The 19,160-nt window shown below is 37.4% G+C and overlaps 1 protein-coding gene across 5 annotated transcripts; it reads right to left on the bottom strand.

Annotated features, from left to right (window-relative positions):
* Positions 1-245: 245 nt before the first annotated feature.
* Nt5c1b (5'-nucleotidase, cytosolic IB) lies at positions 246-18,568 on the bottom strand. Of its 5 annotated transcripts, none has more exons than XM_008824192.2 (11): positions 18,536-18,568; positions 16,826-16,907; positions 16,237-16,397; positions 15,515-15,652; positions 14,134-14,317; positions 13,797-14,089; positions 13,455-13,622; positions 12,054-12,183; positions 8,763-8,885; positions 8,192-8,376; positions 246-725 (listed from the first exon to the last, which is right to left on the bottom strand). In XM_008824192.2, the coding sequence occupies exons 1-11, from the start codon at positions 18,566-18,568 to the stop codon at positions 396-398; spliced, it is 1,827 nt and encodes a 608-aa protein (XP_008822414.1). In that variant the 3' UTR covers positions 246-395. The 5 variants fall into 5 exon arrangements, with proteins under 5 accessions (XP_008822414.1, XP_008822413.1, XP_008822412.1 ...); XM_008824191.2 differs by having other exon boundaries at positions 16,237-16,410; positions 16,818-16,907; XM_008824190.2 differs by having other exon boundaries at positions 14,134-14,315; positions 15,507-15,652; positions 16,237-16,410; positions 16,818-16,907.
* Between the last annotated feature and the right edge of the window lie 592 nt (positions 18,569-19,160).

Consider the following 19,160-nt stretch of genomic DNA (forward strand, 5'->3'; position numbering starts at 1 on the left):
AGATAGATGTATAGATTAGATATAGATATAAAACTATTTTCCATCTTTGAGGACCGCTATTCTGGGCAAAAATTCAATCTAATATTTAAAAAATGAACAACGTTTTTGTAAATTAAGCTTCTGAAACAACTCTAAGCATTCAAGTTCTATGCTTATCTAAAGCACTATCATTATGACTTACACAGTCAGGTGTAATAGCTTTTTACAAACTCAATAGTTTGATAATTCAAAATGTTTCTGTTTCTTTTTTTTTTTTAATGTATAAACCAAACGAATAAACCTTTCCAAGGGAGCTAAGTTCTGAGGTCCAGTCCTCTGAAATTCCTAATGACTCTAGACACCCAAAACAAGTGCTTCTTGAAATACCATACTGTCACTGTTTATTCTCCCCATCCCTAGGTGTGTTTTTGAGCAATGCCATAAGGTACGTGAGCTGTGGTGGTGCCGAATTTCTGTGCAGATTCAATGTGGAACATTTGGTCATCGAAGAAGATGTGAGGCCGGATCTTCACCAAGATAGGACCTTTGGGGGCTCCAGCAAGGAAAAGAGCTTCATCTATCTCTAGACCCCAGCGACGAAGGGTCTTCAGCACACGGGCACCTGAACTGGCTGCACTTCGAGCTGTAACCAGGTAGGTTCTAAGTGGACAAAGTAAACGTTCATCTTTGGCATAAAATTTCTTCTGCAGTTTGCCTAAATCTTCCAGAAAGCCTTTCAAGGGACCCTGAAAAAAAAAGTCACAACTTTGAATCAGTAAGCCAAAAAATGATTACCCGCAAAGCGGGGTCATATGACCTCACGAAACACATGCTATTGTGTGTCACACAGTGATTCTGAGCTGAATGCACAACATTAAAACTTCCTGCAACATTAAACTTCCTGTAAATATTTCCGTGTAGATATTTACTGATATGCAGTACTGCCTTTGGGTTTCTGGAATAAACCTAGGATGACCAAATAATTTATTGAACCAAGGTATTTTAAGTGTGAAAGAATGTTCTGTAAATCAGTAGGCCAGGACAATGGGCATAAACTATGCTTTACAATTGGGAGAGATGAGTTTCACTTGCTCATCAAGACACTATTTTTTTGCTTTTATTTTGTTAATTGTACATTTTGCCTTTAAAGTTATTTTCACTTTATATGGCTAAAATTTTTTGGCCCAAATCCAACCCTGTCTTATATTTGTAATTTTTTAACAAATCTTCAGAGTATTATTTTTGACCTTTCTAAACACTTTTAGCTGTAACTCTTGCACAGAGCACCAAATTGCTATTTGGGGGATGTGATCCAATTTGAAAATCTTAATTTTTAAAAAAGTAGTTGAATTTTAGTCTGTTTACATTTATTCATATTACAAATATTGATATTGGTTCTATTTTGTGAGGCTTTCTTCTTTTGCATTTTCTAGGTGTAAAGATTTTAAAGGATTATTCACTAAAAAGTCCTGCTTCTTGTGATTATGAGTGGTTCTTTTGACGCTTAAGAAAATGTGCATTATTTCCTTCTACTGGTTACCTTTTACAACTGTAAGTTTCTATATTACCCTCAGTATTCTATGTTTTAAAATCCCTATGTCTGTTATTCTTTTTGTTTGACTGTTTTTGAGACAGGTTTTGTTATGCAGTCCAGACTGGGCTTGAACTTGTGATCCTCATATCCTCAGGCTACCAAGGCCTAAGATTGCAATTTAGGGATTCCAAGCTTGGCTTACAATGAAAAATACAGACAATAAGGTATTTTCTCAAAACTTCTCTGTCTACTTAATCACCATTTAATTACAGTCATTTAATTTTCCTTTGTGTTTAAATTTGCATTACTAAATACTATGTTATTACATACCAACTACATTTTACTCTTTCATTGCCTGTCTTAACTGAAGATGTCAATATACCTACTACATAGATTGTTTTTTTCTCAGTATTGCTATTTTTCATTAGCCATATAAATTCTACATTAAGACATAATATTGCTTCATTTTTCTATATTACCCTGGTCTTTACCATTGTTTTAAGTTTAAATCCATGGTGAAATATATTATATGCTAATTAGAATCTCAGTGCATACAATCATGGGAATATTCATCAAAATTTCTTGTGCAGTACTTAGTTGTCTTAATACAAATTCTTATGGAAATAATCTGAGATTTTAGCATATTCTCACCTGAATAGCTAGATATTTCCTCTTCACTTGAATGAACTTTTGTCTAGATATAGACTTCATAATTTATGTTTTCTCTGAATAACTCTTATAAATAAGTGTTTTGCCATTGAGTGCAACTATTTAAGTAGTTTAAGTGTAGCTGGATAGCCTTCCCTTGCTTGCCTACCTTTTGCAGTGACTGGTCTCTGTTGACAGACAGCTCAAAGAATTATTCCTCTTCGGGCAAATGGTTGTTCTGGCTCATTTACCCTATAGATAATGTGAATCTTTAGAAAGGTTTCAAATTATTTTAACGATTTAATGTGTGCATGATGAGCTGATATTCAAGAATTTTTTGACTCTTATTTTCTAGAAATTTTTATCCATCCACACCATATCCAAAATCATTTCAATGACTCTCTTAAGGAATTGCACTTATGCATATGTTAGCTACTCTTTACCTGTGGTCTGTTTCTGTCATTTTTCTCTCTAAAATACTATCTTCTATTTTTATCACTTCCTGAATTCTACCATTTCATACTTTGTCTTTCCTTCCCTGATTGAATATCTAATTTATGACTCTGTTTACTATGTTTTTAAAAGTCAAAGTGGGGACTGGAGAGATGCCTCAGTGGTTAAGAACACTGGTTGTTCTTGTAGAAGATCAGGGTTCGAATCCCAGCACTCACATGGCCCCTAACAACTGTCCATAACTCCAGTTCCAGGGGATCCGACAGCCTCTTCTGACCGCCATGGGAATTGCACGACATGGGTGCACTTACCTACATACAGGCAATACACGCATACACATAAAATAAAAATAATAAGTAAAATTAAGAAAAAAAAGTCAAAGTGAATGTTCAGTCACAAACTTTGTAGTGTGATGACTTTTTCTAATGACAATTCTTTGTTCCTAAATTTTTCTCTTCTTTTTTCAGTCCTTTTTACTTAGCATCTTTGCTTGTGTTTTATACTGTTTTTTAAAACTTGTATTTAAGTAGATTACCTCAAAACGAATGAAGCTTTTGGGGATGGTTAAGGATGGTACTCAAAGATTAGCTTGTTTTAAAAATTCAAAGGCTCTGCAACCATGACAACATGGCTTCTTGCGAGAACATTTATTTGGTTATGGAGAGAGAGAGAGAGAGAGAGAGAGAGAGAGAGAGAGAGAGAGAAACTAATTTTTTTCCTAAAGGTGACAAGAGAAATCCATACAGTTAAAAACTAACTTTTAGACTTTTTTTGCGGAGGGGCATGAGATAGCAGAGCTTCTTTAGCTCTTGTATGCAGGAGACATCCTGGTCACACATTGTTTCTGAAACACAGAGGGCTCAGTTCTTTGAGTACTTAGCAGAAGGAAGAAAGGAGAATGCTGAACTTATGTTACCATATGCATACTGGGAAGCAGTCACCTTTTAATTCTAGTTTTGGGTATGTTCTATAATTTACACATCTGTATACTGGTAAAAGTATTTATCAATAAAATATAGGAATGTTAGGAAAAATCAGAAGACTGTGATTTGATTTTTTACTTTTTAAATATTGATTTTTTTAAGTTCATGTGTGTACATAGGCATGAAAATGCCACATTGTTTGTGGAGGTCAGAGGACAACTTTTAGGAGTCAATTTTTCTTTCTACTATGTGGGGGGTTCTCAGGGATCAAACTCAGGTCATCAGACTTGGCAACAGGCACCTTGTACCAGCTGAGCCATCTTGCTGGTGATATGTATGATTTAAAACATTTGGCATCTGCTTAAGATGTAGAAAGCTAAAAAAGCCCTATTTTTCCTTTTGTAATAACAATAAAAACCTGGATATTTGGAACAAATCATAACTTCAGTACATCAGACAGATGAGATCAAAGGACAGTCAACTAACCTGGAATCTAAGAAAAAGCAGGCACCCTCCAAGGACTGGTGGAATGCAAGACTGGCACACCTTTGCAGATAATTGAAGGAAATACCAGACACTGCACAAGCAAGTATGAAAAATTGAGGAAATTAAAAACAAACTGATGAAGGACAGCCCTGTGATCTACAGACATAAGAAGTACATACTCTTAGGCTTTTCTCTGTGAGCTTTGCTCTGTGTTCATGAGGACAGCTCGTGGGAAGGATACAGACGAAGCCATCCTTGGTTCCAACAAACTCTGGGGAGGAAGCAGCTACCTTTAGGAAAACACAGACTCTTGTCCTACTCTCTTGTACCTTGAGAACAGAAGGTTTAAACTGATAGAAGGGCTTTTAACAATTATTTTCCATATAAAGATCCACTGTTACTGGGGAAAGCAAATGCATTCTGTTCTTAGACACAGAAGCTGTCTGGACCCAGTCTGAAAGGCAACTCCTATCACTGGGAGACAGGCAGGATTCAGATATTCATCCTTAAATTATAGGGAGATGAAGCAAGCAGAGATAAGAAACAGCTGACAGGGCTCAGAGTTCAGAAATTAATATCTGAGCACAGTCTCACAAGCCCTAAAGCTGAAGATTGAGAAGAAGTCCTGGGCAAACCAGTCTGTACCTTTAGAAGGAGAATGTGAAGTCATGATACAATGAAGAAAGCCAAGACAATGATATCTAAAACTAGCTGAGCTTTTTATTAGATTGATTCAGTCCATCTCAGTAGTTAGAAGAGAAGGTATACCAATTAGCAGGCCTGAAGACTATTTAGTAAACCTTCCACAGTTGTATACTATAACTGATAATCAAATAATATGTGTAGAACACAATAAAACAGAAGAAAAAGAACAATCTATGTACAAGAGGCATTAATAGAATTTAGACAGTGATACATATGACCGAAAACAACTAGTATTATCTACAAAAGTCTACTTTAACACTAGACAACAAACATGAGTGCAATAGTAATTTTGGCAAAGACACTGAAAAAGATGTATTGAATAAAATGCTAGCAATAAAAATTGCTATACAGAAATGAAGAATGCCATCAACTGATAGATCAGTAGACTCTACATAATTAAGAAAAGGAATAACTGGACAATAAATAAAATCACATAGACTGAAAATATAGAGACAACAGGCAAAACACTGAATTGCTGTGGGACACATCATGAAAGAGAGAGGGAGAGAGAGAGAGAAGCAGACAGAGACAGAGGGAGAGAGACAGAGACACACACACACACACACACACACACACACAAATATACACCTTGTATTCCAACTTCCCAAAGCAAAGGAAAACAGTTTTAAAGATGGGCAGAGAAAAATAGACATAGCATATACAGAGGATCAAAGTAGACAAAACCCAAAACATTTGTGATCAGAATCTGTACAATGGAAGGGCATCTTAAAAGGGTGAAGGGACGCTGACGCTAACCCAGAATGCTAGAACAAGTGAAAATAAAATAGACTTTTTGTTTTAAAATGAGAAAGAAACAGAATTTTCAGGCAAATAAAAACAATATTTAGTGCCTATATGTCTCACATGAATTTCTAAAGAGATGATTTGCAATTGTTAAAATGAAAATGAACATAAAAGACCCATTTTTGTCTCATCCTTATTCATTCTAAAGATAACTGATTACCTAAGAACAAAAATAATAGCAAGGTATTGTGACTTACTAAGATAATGTAGATAAAATTAAAACATGAAACAAAAGCACAAAATAAAGTAGGGAGAGTTTGGGAGTGATTTGTTGTAACGTTCTCATACCACATAGGGTGTGCAATAATATTAATTGACCCATTAGCAAGGTTATGTAAAGCTGTATATTATAAACCTTAGTATAACCATGGGGAAAATATTAGTTATTGCTAGTGGAAATGAAGATGAGTCTGAAACACAATGCCTAATCTAGAAGCAAAAAATTAAAAGATGGAACACAGAAAAGTTGGAAGATAGCAGGTTTTTAATTCAGGCAAAGCAATCATTCCATTACACTTAAATACCCTAAAGTCAATAATTAAAAATAGTGATTTTTCAGTTGTATGAAAAGCAACTCCAAGTATTATATGCATATATATATATCTGTTAAATATAAATCAAAATAGAGATAAGGTAGTCTACAAAAAGTAGAATGATTATATAAATATTAGATAGAGGAGTATTATAAAATATAAAGGGATTCATGTATTATGAAGAAAATGTGTAATAATGCTGAACATATGGGCATCACAAAATGATATATGAAAAATCTTCAAATATTTGGCAACTAAGTAACCTAATAGTAACTATCCCATGGATCAGAGTGGAAGTCACAGAGAAATTAAAGTATATTTAGAATTATAATTAAATGACAACATTTTAAAATTATGAGGGATAAAACTATAGGTGCCTGAAGATTTATAGCTCTAAAATTCTTGATTTAGAAAAGAATAAAAGAAACTAATCTGTGACCTCAGCCTTTATATTAAAAATTTTAGGAAAAGATGCCTCATTGAAAAGATTTAAAAAATTGGCAAATCTGGCAAGATTGATCAAAAACAATACACTAACAATAATTACTAACATCAAAAATGAAATTTGAAGAAACCACGGTAAAGATTCTACAAAGATTCAAGGCATAATAAAACATTTAAATGTTTGTGGTTATAAAACTGACAAAATGGACAAATTCTTTGAAAACCACAAACTCATAAACAGAAGAAAGGCATGGACAGAGGAACACAAAGAAAAATCTGAATAGTAATTCCATACTGATTAAATTGTTAGTTTAAAAGACTTTCAAGGGCGGGTGAGATGGCTCAGTGAGTTAAGCACTTGCTACACAAACCTGAAAAACTAAGTTTTTCTGAAGACCCATAAGCCACATAAAGGTGGAAGGAGAGAGCTGATTGCACAAAGTTGTCATCTGACTTCCACATGTGCACCATGGCACGTATGTCCTTCCTCCTCCCATCATTACACACACTCTAGCAATTTTTAAAAACTTTCAAAAGACAAAAACATCCATGCTCGGCTAGCTTGTCTAGAAAGGCCTACTAAACATTTAAATAATTTTCAATGCAGTTTGTGAGATCAGTATTACTTCCAAAGTAAAATGTTGCAAGTACACTATAGACATGAAGATAGAAATTTCTAAATTTTAACAAACTGGATCCAGGAATACATACAATGAGCCATACCATAAGACCAGCTTGAATGTACAAGTAGTGCAGAACAACATGAACATGTTAAAATTCTCTAATGAATTTGCATATCAGTGACCTCAATAAACATTTGATTTTTCTCCATAAATGGGCACAAATGCATCAAGCAAAATTCAACATCCATTTATTATAAAAACTCTCATAAATCTAGAATGGGAGCTAGCACTCTCAATTTGACAAAGGATCTAAGAAAATAACCTGTAGATCGCTTACTGAAGACTGAAAGACTAAGTGTCCCCTAAAGACCAGGGACAGGGCAGGCAGGTCCTCTCTGCATTATACAGAGCAGCTTCACAAAGTAAAACTGAACCCATCCTTCAGTTCAGATTCAGTTTGGAGAACATTTTGATGTTCATATTTCCTTTGGTTCAGATGTTCATTTCAGATCTTGATTTTTAAGATTCCAGTTCATGGGTTGAAATTTTTTAAAGCCTAAGTATTTTACTTTAGTTTATAATGGATGTTCATAGTTTGCTCTTATTTGAGGCTAATTGACTGGATTCAGGCTCTCAGTCTTGCTGGTCTTCTTAGTTAAGTGATGTCTTTCTTGAATTTAGGGTCACATATTGAGAGACACAGAAAAAACTTCCTGAGCAATATTTTAGAAATGACCTTACTGTTTTGAGAACTTATGAATCTGAAATGGATCAATGGTAAGCTATGTTATCTGTTACCAATAACAGATAACAGAGGATTAACTCATTATCAAGAGAAGATCTTAGAAGTATTTCCAGAACTATAAATAAAAGTTAAACTTTAAAACCATGGTTCTCAGCAGTAGATGTTTCAAAGTAAGGAATTTACAAAAAAAGAAAGAAAATGCAAATTGAATGTAGGGAGGTTGCCTAAAATAATTTAAAAGCTATCACAGCAAACAATACTGATGTTAATACATTAAAAGACCAGCAGATGAATATTGAACTCAGTGAACTTACCTGAGCAAGAGGCTTATTTTCAAATAATGTTTCATGTTGAAAGAATTTGTCCAGCCCATGCTCCTTGGCAATATGTTCAGACTCATCAGAGAAGAGAACAGCATCCCCATCAAAGGCCACGCGGAGCTGTTTGTCACAGTAAGCCATGTCTTTGGCTCCAGCAAACATGGTTGCAGAGGCAATGCCTGCAGATCATGGGTATTTATTAGCACTCTGCTCAAGGCTATAGGTTTTTACTTTAGTTAAAACAATCTTCTCAATTGTGATGTTCTCTAGCTATTACCATATGATCCCACTCTTCTTCACAATGTCATGTTTCAGCACAGATGTTTATGTACTGACTCTGTTTCTATAGTAATAGGAGTTGTGAAATGTGTTGTGAAACGATCACCAAAAGTGTCCCCTTTAAGGGAGATCAAAGCTCTGCAGGACAAAAATAATAACTGTCAAATGTATAAACGCCTTAGCAGAGGACCTAGTAAGAGCTAAGCTACCTAACTCTATTGAAACCCAAGGCAACTAACCATCAGTGAAGACCTTATGAGCTAGAGGTAGAAAACCAGACTATTACCTTCTTTTATTGCTTCTTGGACTTTTTCAGAATCTGCAGAAAGATACAAGTTGGTGAGATATGCCTTCAGATAGCCAATGGGGCTTTTTCCACCCGTCAAACAGAAGCGGTCAATTAATAAACCTGTTACCAGGCAAGAAAGGCTTATCATCATCCAAACTAAAGATAAAAACAAATATTATAGATCCAAATTAAAGATCAAACAGAAGTGGTCAATTAATAAACCTGTTACCAGGCAAGAAAGGCTTATTATCATCCAAACTAAAGATAAAAACAAATATTATAGATCCAAATTAAAGTCACTATCAGAACAATTGAGTTTATGAATAAATCTAAGCAAGTTCATTCATAGATCTAAATGAAAGTTAGTTACCTTGGAAGTAAATGAAGATTGAAAATTAATTTCATAGAACCAACATTGAAAAATTTACTTCACACAAGAGGGAGTATGTTTGACACACCATAGTTTATGAGCATATTCATATAGACTATTGGCAATTTACTCTTGGAACTGGATGGTGGGTATTAATTTCACTATAAAAAAGGATTCTGAGAAGCAAAAACTTAACTAATCCACAAACTTTAAACTAACTTTGCATAGAGCAAACTTTAGCTCACATGTCTGACTCTTATCTGTACTATACAGCCTCCTCCTCGCTTGTTGAAAGGGACCATTAAGATAGGGACTATTTTAAGTACACTTCTGCATTTTTTAGTAACAATGCAATGTAATAACAAGTAGTTCCAGCACTTAAATTATTTTCTAAAAACAATGTGAAATTTTTACTCCTTCTTAACTTGAACATTTGAATCCATTAGCATAATCAACAGTTTTGTGCTCTGTATTTCTAATTTGTTTTCAGTACTAGGGACTGAATATGGGGCCTCACACCCTCTAGACAAACATTCTACCATTGAACTATATCCTCGAACCTTTAAACAGTTTTTTTTTTCATTCTCAGGCTGGGTCTAGCTAAATTGCCTGTACTAGCTTTCAGCTTACTATATAGCCCACAAAGGTCTTAAACCTGTGGTGATCCTTTATCTTCAACCTTCCGAAAAGCCCTATGCCACTAGGCACAAACAATATATGATTGCATTCCAATAAACAATTAGAAAGACATTGATTACTAGAGAGATGTTTGTAAAATTGCACACACATATACAATGGATGAAAGTATAAATTGGTACAAGTTGTCTAGAAAGTGATTTAATGAACTTGGGAATGTAGCTCAGTGATAGAGAGCTTGGCCATCACACGTGAGGTCCTAGGTTTGATCCCAGTAGGATCAAAAGAAACAAAAACCCAAAAACCTCAAACTGAGAAAAGTGATCTAATGATATCACTTAAGAGTTTTTAGAGGTTTATACTTTCAAACATAGAATTCTTTTTTTCAGGTGTTTTAAGTATATGAAATTGTAGTAAGATTCATATAGAAAGATCTGAACCCAGAAGTTTTTTTTGAGATAAGGTCTCCCCTGTAACCCCAGTTTGCCTGTAACTTGCTAAGTAGACTAGGTTGGGTTTGAATTCACAGAGATCTGCCTGTCTCTGCCTCCCAAGTACGGGGATTAATGGTGTGAACCACCATGCCTGGCTAGATTATTTTTGAAAGCAAAATATATCCATTGATGTGACAACATCATGTATATGATAAAATGTTATATGCATATTCAAAGACTTAGATTTATGCTAATCTTTGTAGCTATCTTAAGTATAAAGCAAACTGTGTTTGAAGGACCAAGGTACCATAGGTCGACAGTGTAGGTGGAAGCGTTTACTTTGATGATAATGAAATTCTCTCAGATTTTCACCTGAGTCAATACTGGATACAAGTGACACAAAGGTGGACTCTATAAATCCTTGATGTGTTGGTTGTGAGCCTTAGCTTTTAATGACTGTGCTATCTCTCCAACTCTATGAATCTTTAAGTAATATCAATATAATCTGGAAATTCTGAGCTGACTCTAGGACTTAAGAAATGAATGAAAACTTAGGCCTTTTCTGCAAAGAGATGCCAGTTCACTGTGAAGCCAGGCATGAAAATGTTAACAAAGGTCACAGCAGAGACAGACATGAGTTATGTTCAGTACCCAGACAGGGAAATAACTAATTCTTCCAAGGTAAAGGGTTTGTTCCTTGAATAAAGCTATATGAGAAGTTTGTCCCATTTGGCTCTTCAGCAAAATTTGTATATAGGCAACTGTGATTCCTGAGGCCTCAGTGGGTTCAGCATAATGAGGGAAAGGTAGACCTGTGCCACCTACTAAATCTCTGTGTCTCATTTGTTTCCAGGCCCAAATATAATGGTACATGCCTACAATCCAAGCATTTGAAAGCTGAGGAATGGGTTCAAGACTAGCCTGGGCTTACATAGCAAAATGCTATCTCAAAACAAATAGAAAGTATAAAAATAAGTTTTCATTTACTGAGTGATAAAATACCCCACAGAACTGCTGGCATACATTTTCTCTTTTTACTTCATAACATTATAAGGGCTATATTATTAAAATATATTTCAGATACATAATTAGAATAATATGAAATAATAAAAATAAATTTGTAATATATCAGTATCATATCTTGAATATTTATAATTATGCCTAATTTAAATGAAGAAATTCAGTGCATACAATTAAACCTGATTTTGACTTGACATACCCATAACTACTAGGTCCATTACTAGAAAACAAGATAATGGTACCCCAAAGAGGATGTTGTAATTTCCTAGTAGGAAAAATGATGGAAACTTTACAAGAAAGTGACACATTAATGGAAATGCTCTGGAGACCAGAACCAATGAAATTTTCCATGTAAAGCAATAAAGACAATTGTGCTGGCTTGAGTATGGATTTGTGTGTGGGAGAGAGAGCAGCTGGGAGCATCCAATGATAAGAGTGGAAAGGGGAGGTGAAAACCTTTAAACCCTCAACATGGATCTATGGTGAACAAGAAGCTTGATCCCACAGAGAAAGCCTCTAGGTTGACGGCTCCTTGAAGTCAAGTTCAGAAGTGAAAAACATAAAACAGAAATATATTGAGGACCTGGGATTAAGACTTTGAAATTCACACTTGACAAGTTAAGTCCAGAGCTTTGAGCCCAGCTCTGTGCTGAAGTTAAAAATGAACATGGTCTTTCTTGTTCTGACATAGGCAAATAAACATTCCTCACACAGAAAGGGGGTGTCAGTATCAAAGACACTGCATTGGTTTAGGCCATAGCGAAATAACATGGCTTCTCTTGTGCAGAGCTGTGAGCTGGTCTTCCACATGGTATTTATTTTACTTACCATAGTGATTGACGCTGTTTATAAGCCGCACTCCCACTTGAGCATGGTTATTAGTCATCAGTACAATATCAAATAAGTCCTGTTCTTCGGGATATAGCTCACGGAGTCTAGAGTTGACATGCTGCAGCGCCTGCAGGTTACAAACATGGGTGTGTATAAAGAGGAGCAGGGAAAGCTGGTGTTATGAGACTGGAGGAAAAGCAGGTCACCAGGGTCAGAATCAAGCTGCACACAATCCTGACTGAGAAATTATTGCACCTTTAGGACATGGTTATGTCATCATTTCTGTATTTTCTGCCTCCTATACATGGGCCTCAGTATCCACTACACAGATGGATAATGTCTAATGGAAGTTGTTATAATATTCTGTTTACTAGAATGAACTCAGGGGTAGATAGAAAAGAATTTCAGAGTAGCCCTTTTATGCTTTGCCCTTTTGTGGTTTGCCTATGTTAAGATTTTAAAATCAACCTTTATTGTGAAAAATATGAGATGCTTTGGGAATTTAGAAAAATTCCATATCATCGATCCACAGAGAACAGACTGATCATCTTGGTGTTTTTCTTTTCTTTTCTTTTTTTTAAATATGTGTGGCATAACAGAGCTTTGTTTTTAATTTAATAATTTACTTTTTTAAAGACTTATTTTATTTTAATTGTGTGTGTGTGTGTGTGTGTGTGTACATATTAGTGAAGGTGCCTTACAGAGTCCAAAAGAAGGGTTTGGATTCCCTGGGGCTGCAGTTATGGAGATTGTGAGCTGCTATATGGGTGCTGGGAACCAAGCTCAGGTCCTCTGCAAGAGCAAGCAGTAAGGGCTGTTAATCATTGAGCCTTCTCTCTAGCCCTTTGGTAATTTTTTAAACATGAGTCGTGCATAAGATTGTGTTTCCCCAGTGCTTCTACATATCAACCCACAGAAGTGTCATTTGTTTTCACTGGCTATGTGAGTAATAGTCCTATAACTTATGTAGAGGATCAGTACTAAACTCAGTACACATTCCAGAAGCTTCTTGATTTTTTAACTAGGCTCTGTTTGGGCCAGAATAGGTGAATCGATCTTATTTTAATAAGGCGTTTTATTTCTGCTCCTCAGAATGGTAAACTCAGTGTTACTTCCTAGCACTCCTTCAGTGGAGGAAGAAACTGGGTTCTATAAGAGGTCAGGTGACCTGGATTCCATTTAAGAAAGCCCAAATCCCAGTCCTAGATTCAGGTTGAAAAGTCTTTTTCCCACCAATTCCTGAAGTCTTTGTGAAAGTGAAACCAGACTTGGTCAACTGGGTCGCTGTGAGAATAGTAAGGGGAATACAGTAATTATCACTCAAACTGTATAACTCCCATAGCACCTGCACTTGTCATCCAAGGTCCCCGTGGGGACCAAAAACATCTTACAGAATACCTTGACAAAGCGGAATGCAGGTCCGGGGGTCAGGATGACGTTCTCATTAGTGAGTTGATACTCCATGTACTTTTCCAGACCTTCATCTTCATAGATTTTCCTGTCATCCACCATATTGAACAGTGCCCGGGAAGAGACAGCAATGGTGATGGCGTGCTTGGGTTTGGGCTGCAGAGAAAGGCAAGGAGAGGACAGTCACACACACACATACAGAAACAGTGAGGATGCAGGAGGTTCTGGGGTGGGAAGACATGGGACGGACGTTCCAGTGCTATGGGCACTAGGGAAGCTGCGGGACTGGAGGAGGGGTGTCCAGGGGTGCCAGAGACCTTGGATCCTCACCGGCCTGGGACGTGCGCAGCTCGGGATCTTCTCATATAGCATGCTCACAGATGACCAATAGGCTTCGTCCACCTCATCTTCCTCTTGCTGCTGCCGCTGCCACTGCTGCACTTCAGACATGCAGTCATGGTCGACTTTCACAGAAGTGGAATACTGCAGACGCCGCTGGTCGTAGGACTTCCATTCAGTTGGAGGCGTGCGAGGATACTCCCGCGTCTTGGAGATTCCTTCTTGGGAGTCGCAGCTGTGCGCATAGTCCCGCAGCTGCAAGTCTCTAGGGTCCTGGCGGAGTTCTCTCGTGAGGTTGTGTGGCGAGGAGTCACTGGGATCATACCGCCTAGAGCTCTTCCGGGGCTGGGCTCCAGCTCAGGGGGCGTGGGAGGCAGGGATTCAACCACCGCAGTTGGCTGTATCTGGGTGTTCTGTGGTGACACCAGCTTCTCCAATTCCTGCAGTGGAGGAGACTCATGCTGGCTGGGGGAGGCAGATGAAGTCAGGGAGGTGCTGGAGCTGTTGGGGGCCTGTGCAAGAGATGGGTGATTGAGGTCCAGGCCCATGGGGATTCCTATCCGAGTCTCCACAGCTCCCAACTCAGAGCTATCTACTCTTGTATAGCCCATTCCTAGACCGTCAATGAGTCCTGATTTATCCTAGCTCCTTTACCCAGATTTCTGTTACACGGACAGATTTGTCACCTCTTGTCTCTTAACCCGACCCTCATCAGCATCTCACCCATGCACCTCCATTTTTGATTTTGAGTAAATAGGACCCTGGTTCTCTTCTTTACCCTTATACAGCAGGACGAATTCACTAAATTTCTTATGCTTGCCATACACCTACCTCTCTGAGACCCCCTAGACAGATCAGACAGCTTGAATCTGACTTGCTTTAGTCAGTGACTCCAGTTAACTCCATGCACAAAGTGGACTAGAAATTGGCACTGGAACACTTTCCCTTACTAAGAGCCTCTCTCACCCTGTTTACCCTGTGAATAGTGATGGGGTTGTTCAGAAGGCTGGAGAATCATGTGTCTTCAAAGTTTGGTATGCCAACTGAATGGCAGAGAATTGTCTTCCTAAGAAGGCACCACCCAAAAGAAGGAATCACCTTATTAAGTAAGGTGTTTGAAAAATTGTTTAAGCATCTAAATATTATTTCAGTTTTTAATGCTTGTCTCACATGTGTGGATGGGATTATTGAAGCAAACCTGACAGGATATGGATGGATGGGATATGAATATATATTAGATCATGGAATGTTATTTTCCCTGCCTCTGAAAACAATCTCAAAATTCTATTTATATATTATATGTTTATATATTTTCATATCTGTGTATAATTTTGCTTATGTGGTCAGGCTTAGTTAAGGCCCAAATCACACACAATTTAATGCTAGTTAATTTTTCTCTTTCATTCATTTTTTAATACCCTCTTTGAGAGCCTTGTGTACTCAATTATATTTGGTGCATGGATGAAAGAAGGAAGCAGAGTTTGCAGCCTCTAGACTTAATGGCTGTGTTTACATCTAATCTCTACCACTTAGCAATATGAAACCTTCCTCAGGTTACTCTGGTTTAGTTTTCTCAGTGGTACATTTGGGATTATCTGAGAAGTCCTAGAACAGCTAAATTAGCTAAAAGCCAAGTAAAGTATATAGAACAGGATCTGGGCATTTAAACAAATATCAATTGATAATAAGATATTTTTACTTAGCTCTACCTTAACAACAGTGTTCCTGCTTCTGGGCTCGTCTACTGATGGAGCCCTGGTGAGTGGGCTCTGTGATGTTCGAGACCATTGATTTCTCACCGGGTACCCTCCAGAGTCCGTTTTGGGCACAGTTAATTCTTGAGATCCCTGCGTATGAAAAAAGACTCAGTAGTATAACTCCCTACCTTTCACTCTGTGCATGTGCCTACAGATTAACCATTTCAGACTAAAAACATCCTCTACCAATGAAAAGACCCCTGGTCTCTATGACCTCTCATTCACCCTTTATCCTTGTGTACTTCTCTTGCTTTGGCCCAATCATAACTTCTGTATAAAGTAACAAAGTGGAGATCACCTAAAAGAGCATTGAAAATTAGGAAAACATTATGGTAGCTCACAATTTATCACCAGTGACTCTTCTGCTATGGTGCTTAATAGCTTTGACCATCTTTCTTCTCTTTTCCCCAATTTCTCCCTAATATAAGCCTATTGATGTTAAAATTACGTATCTGTGATTTTATCATACTTTAAAGGTGAGGGCAGCTGGTACCCAAGCCAAGTTGCAGCAGGGCTTTGTGACAGCCACACATAAGTTCACAGAGCCTGCCAGCTGTTGTTTCTTGATGATACCATGGAGAGGCAAGTGGAAGGATTTCTGTTTCCCCACTTCATTTCCCCACCCAGGTTTCCTGGGGCTTCCCTTCCAAATCAGTCATTCCATCTCTGCTCACCCTGATCATGGTGATCTGCCGGCCCTGCTCCCACAACAGGCCCATGTGAATATAAATGCGTATTGTGCAGCAGGGGCTAGTTCCCTCAGCTGTACAAAGGCAGCGTCTACAGGAGTAGTGATACCGCATGGGGCAACATCTCATCGAGTGATTCGGATTGCCTGTACGCCTCATCTGAAAGATTGTGCAGAAAATGGTCAATGTGATGGCCAGAATCCCCTTCCCTCCCTGGTCTGATTGGAGGAGACTGTGACATTTCCATACTTTGTACTCTGCTTGACAGTGGAGGACGTGGACTGGAGGGAAGGCAAAGGCCAGCTTCTCCAGAGCACATGCTTAATCTCTTCATGAAGATGTTGCTTATCCCTTAGTACAGAGCTGAATCGTGGAGGATGTGGACTGGAGGGAAGGCAAAGGCCAGCTTCTCCAGAGCATATGCTTAATCTCTTCATGAAGATGTTGCTTATCCCTTAGTACAGAGCTGAATGTCTCACATGTCTTTCCCAGAGTGCCCCTACCCACTTGCTCTTTTCCGTTGTGCCTTCTGCTTTCTCTCACCAGTGGTGTAGAAAGTAGCTCACCTGAGTACTCAGACGTGCTCCAGATTTATCAGAATCCTTTCTTTTCTCTGCATCTAGACTCTCTTTTGAGTACTTCATTCCAGGCTCATTCTTAATATGGAAACAAAGAATGTTTATTAATTTAGAATCTCAGAGATCTAAGAAGTCTTGAGTTTGGAAATAAAAGAGTAAATAAAGCATAGACTTGCCACTTTGCCAACATCAAAAATATATGTAAACTTTAGACATTATTTCTCTCCCATTGTAACAACTATGAGAAAAAGAACACATTTTTATACAAGAGTTATATAAGCGTGTTGCTATATAAATTAGTTGCTTTATGAGCTCAAGCTATGAAGCAGAATTCATCATTAACAATGATAACAAGAGACATGTTTTAAGCATGTCTTCCAGAGGTCAACAAAACTTAGATTTAAATAGGAAATTGCTTATAACAGAAGAACTAGATTCCCTTTTTGCTGCTCTAAACATACTAGTCATGAAATTTCTACTTTTGCCATACATAACTGAAACTCATTTGTTTTCCGAGTAACTGTTTAACTGAGACTCACCAATATTAGTTTGAATTTTATAAACAAGGACCTGTACCTTATACAAATTTATTGACAAATGTCTTCTCTTCTTACTGTCAAATTACTCCCATCATCTAACACAAAAAGGGATTTCTAATACCAAACTAAAAGGGAAAACTAAGTATGATGAAATTACAACATTTTTCGTGGAAATTTATTCAAATTTCCCATTAGGAAAATACTTATTAAAACACAATTTATACTGTTTTGTGCTAGTTAAGTAGCAGCAATGTAATTCAAATTAGTGTTCTTTATCTGTTTAAGAAGCTTAGTATTCTTTATCTGTTTAGGAAGCTAACATAAAACTTAGACCAAGTCCATCCCAGAGTGGTCTAGTCATCTGTTCATACATTGGGCCTTGCCTGGGAAGCATCTCTCCTGTATTAGCTGAGAATTTGACTTCAAGGGATGATTTAGTTTCATAGTTCTTGAAATGATTTCTTTCTATCCCCTACCTATACCATTCACCATACTATTTTTTACTTCTAGCTTCAAAAGATATTTTAAATTCAACTCTCCTTCATTTCTGTGCTAGGCCTCAGATCACCATTCTTGACCTTTGAAGCCTTCCCATTTCTGAATTTGTCTGCCTTATTAAATGTGAATTTAGTCAAGCTTCATTCCTGATTAAACTCCATGTTCACTGACAGGCCAGGAGCCTCAGGATGGATCTTCTACCACCTACTCCCATGCTTACCACCCTTCCTTTTAATTTCCACTCAGGCCAAGTGGCTTCCATCTGCCTACTTACTATCATTCCTGTGCAACTATCTTTACTCTTTAATATTCTTCAAAACTCAGTTCAAGGTCAGCCTGACCTGGTGTAGTTCTCAAATCTAAACATCCTTTTGCGACTTGGTACAGATTTTACTAAGTACAGAATTTTACTGTTTATGTCTCTGTCCTACAGAGCCATAATGTTTTTACCTCTTCACATTAGCATATAAGTATATGCTAAGCAAATTCTGACTTATTAGATGGACTTACAATCTCCCACTGTACTTCCTTTTCTTCTCCCTCCATTTCTTTTACATGTGGTCATTATCTGAAATTATTTGTTTTTGCAGGGCATTCCTAGAGAGAAAAGATGGACTCGTATTGACATTTCTTTAGCTTTCTGGTAAGATTTTTGGGTATTTTTCTCACCTTCTTTTTCTGTTTCAAAGATGGTTGACTCATTTCTTTAACTGTTGGAATTCTTTTGTTGTTATGCAGGTCTTCATCTCTCCAGCTCCATCCCCTATCACTTTGTAGGTTCAGTCTAGCTGTAAATTTAGAACATCAGATTTATGACATCATGTGTGTTTCCATAGTAACTAACTGATGCCCCACATATGTAACTAGGCTTCTTTTGTTATTAATAGAGCTTTCCTCCTATTTGAGTATACCTACTTATAATCACTACTTGAAACCTAATGAGTAGACGTGTAAACTTTGCTCAAATGTTTAATATGAACCAGCATCAGCTCTACCACTTCCTTTTTATAGATCTTTTAAAGTCTTGCTCTGGCACTCACCTTGTCAATTCCATTTGGGACTGTGCATCTTCTGGTGTTGGCACAATGACTGACAAGCTCGTGTAGGTTCAGTCATTTATCCCTTTCATCCTGACAGAACTGCAAAGTCTTTCAGTGACTTGGAGGCTATCTGACAGCTGAGATTTGTTCTAGATGTGGTTTAGATCTGAGCTTAGCTCAAGTGTTTGCTATTTCTTTCACAGTGGCAAAGGCTGTTGAGGAAATCCCTGCCAAAGCCCTTCCCTGTGGTAAGA

This window comes from Nannospalax galili, unplaced genomic scaffold (genome assembly GCF_000622305.1).
Source record: "Nannospalax galili isolate Female #2095 unplaced genomic scaffold, S.galili_v1.0 scaffold69, whole genome shotgun sequence".
NCBI lineage: Eukaryota > Metazoa > Chordata > Mammalia > Rodentia > Spalacidae > Nannospalax > Nannospalax galili.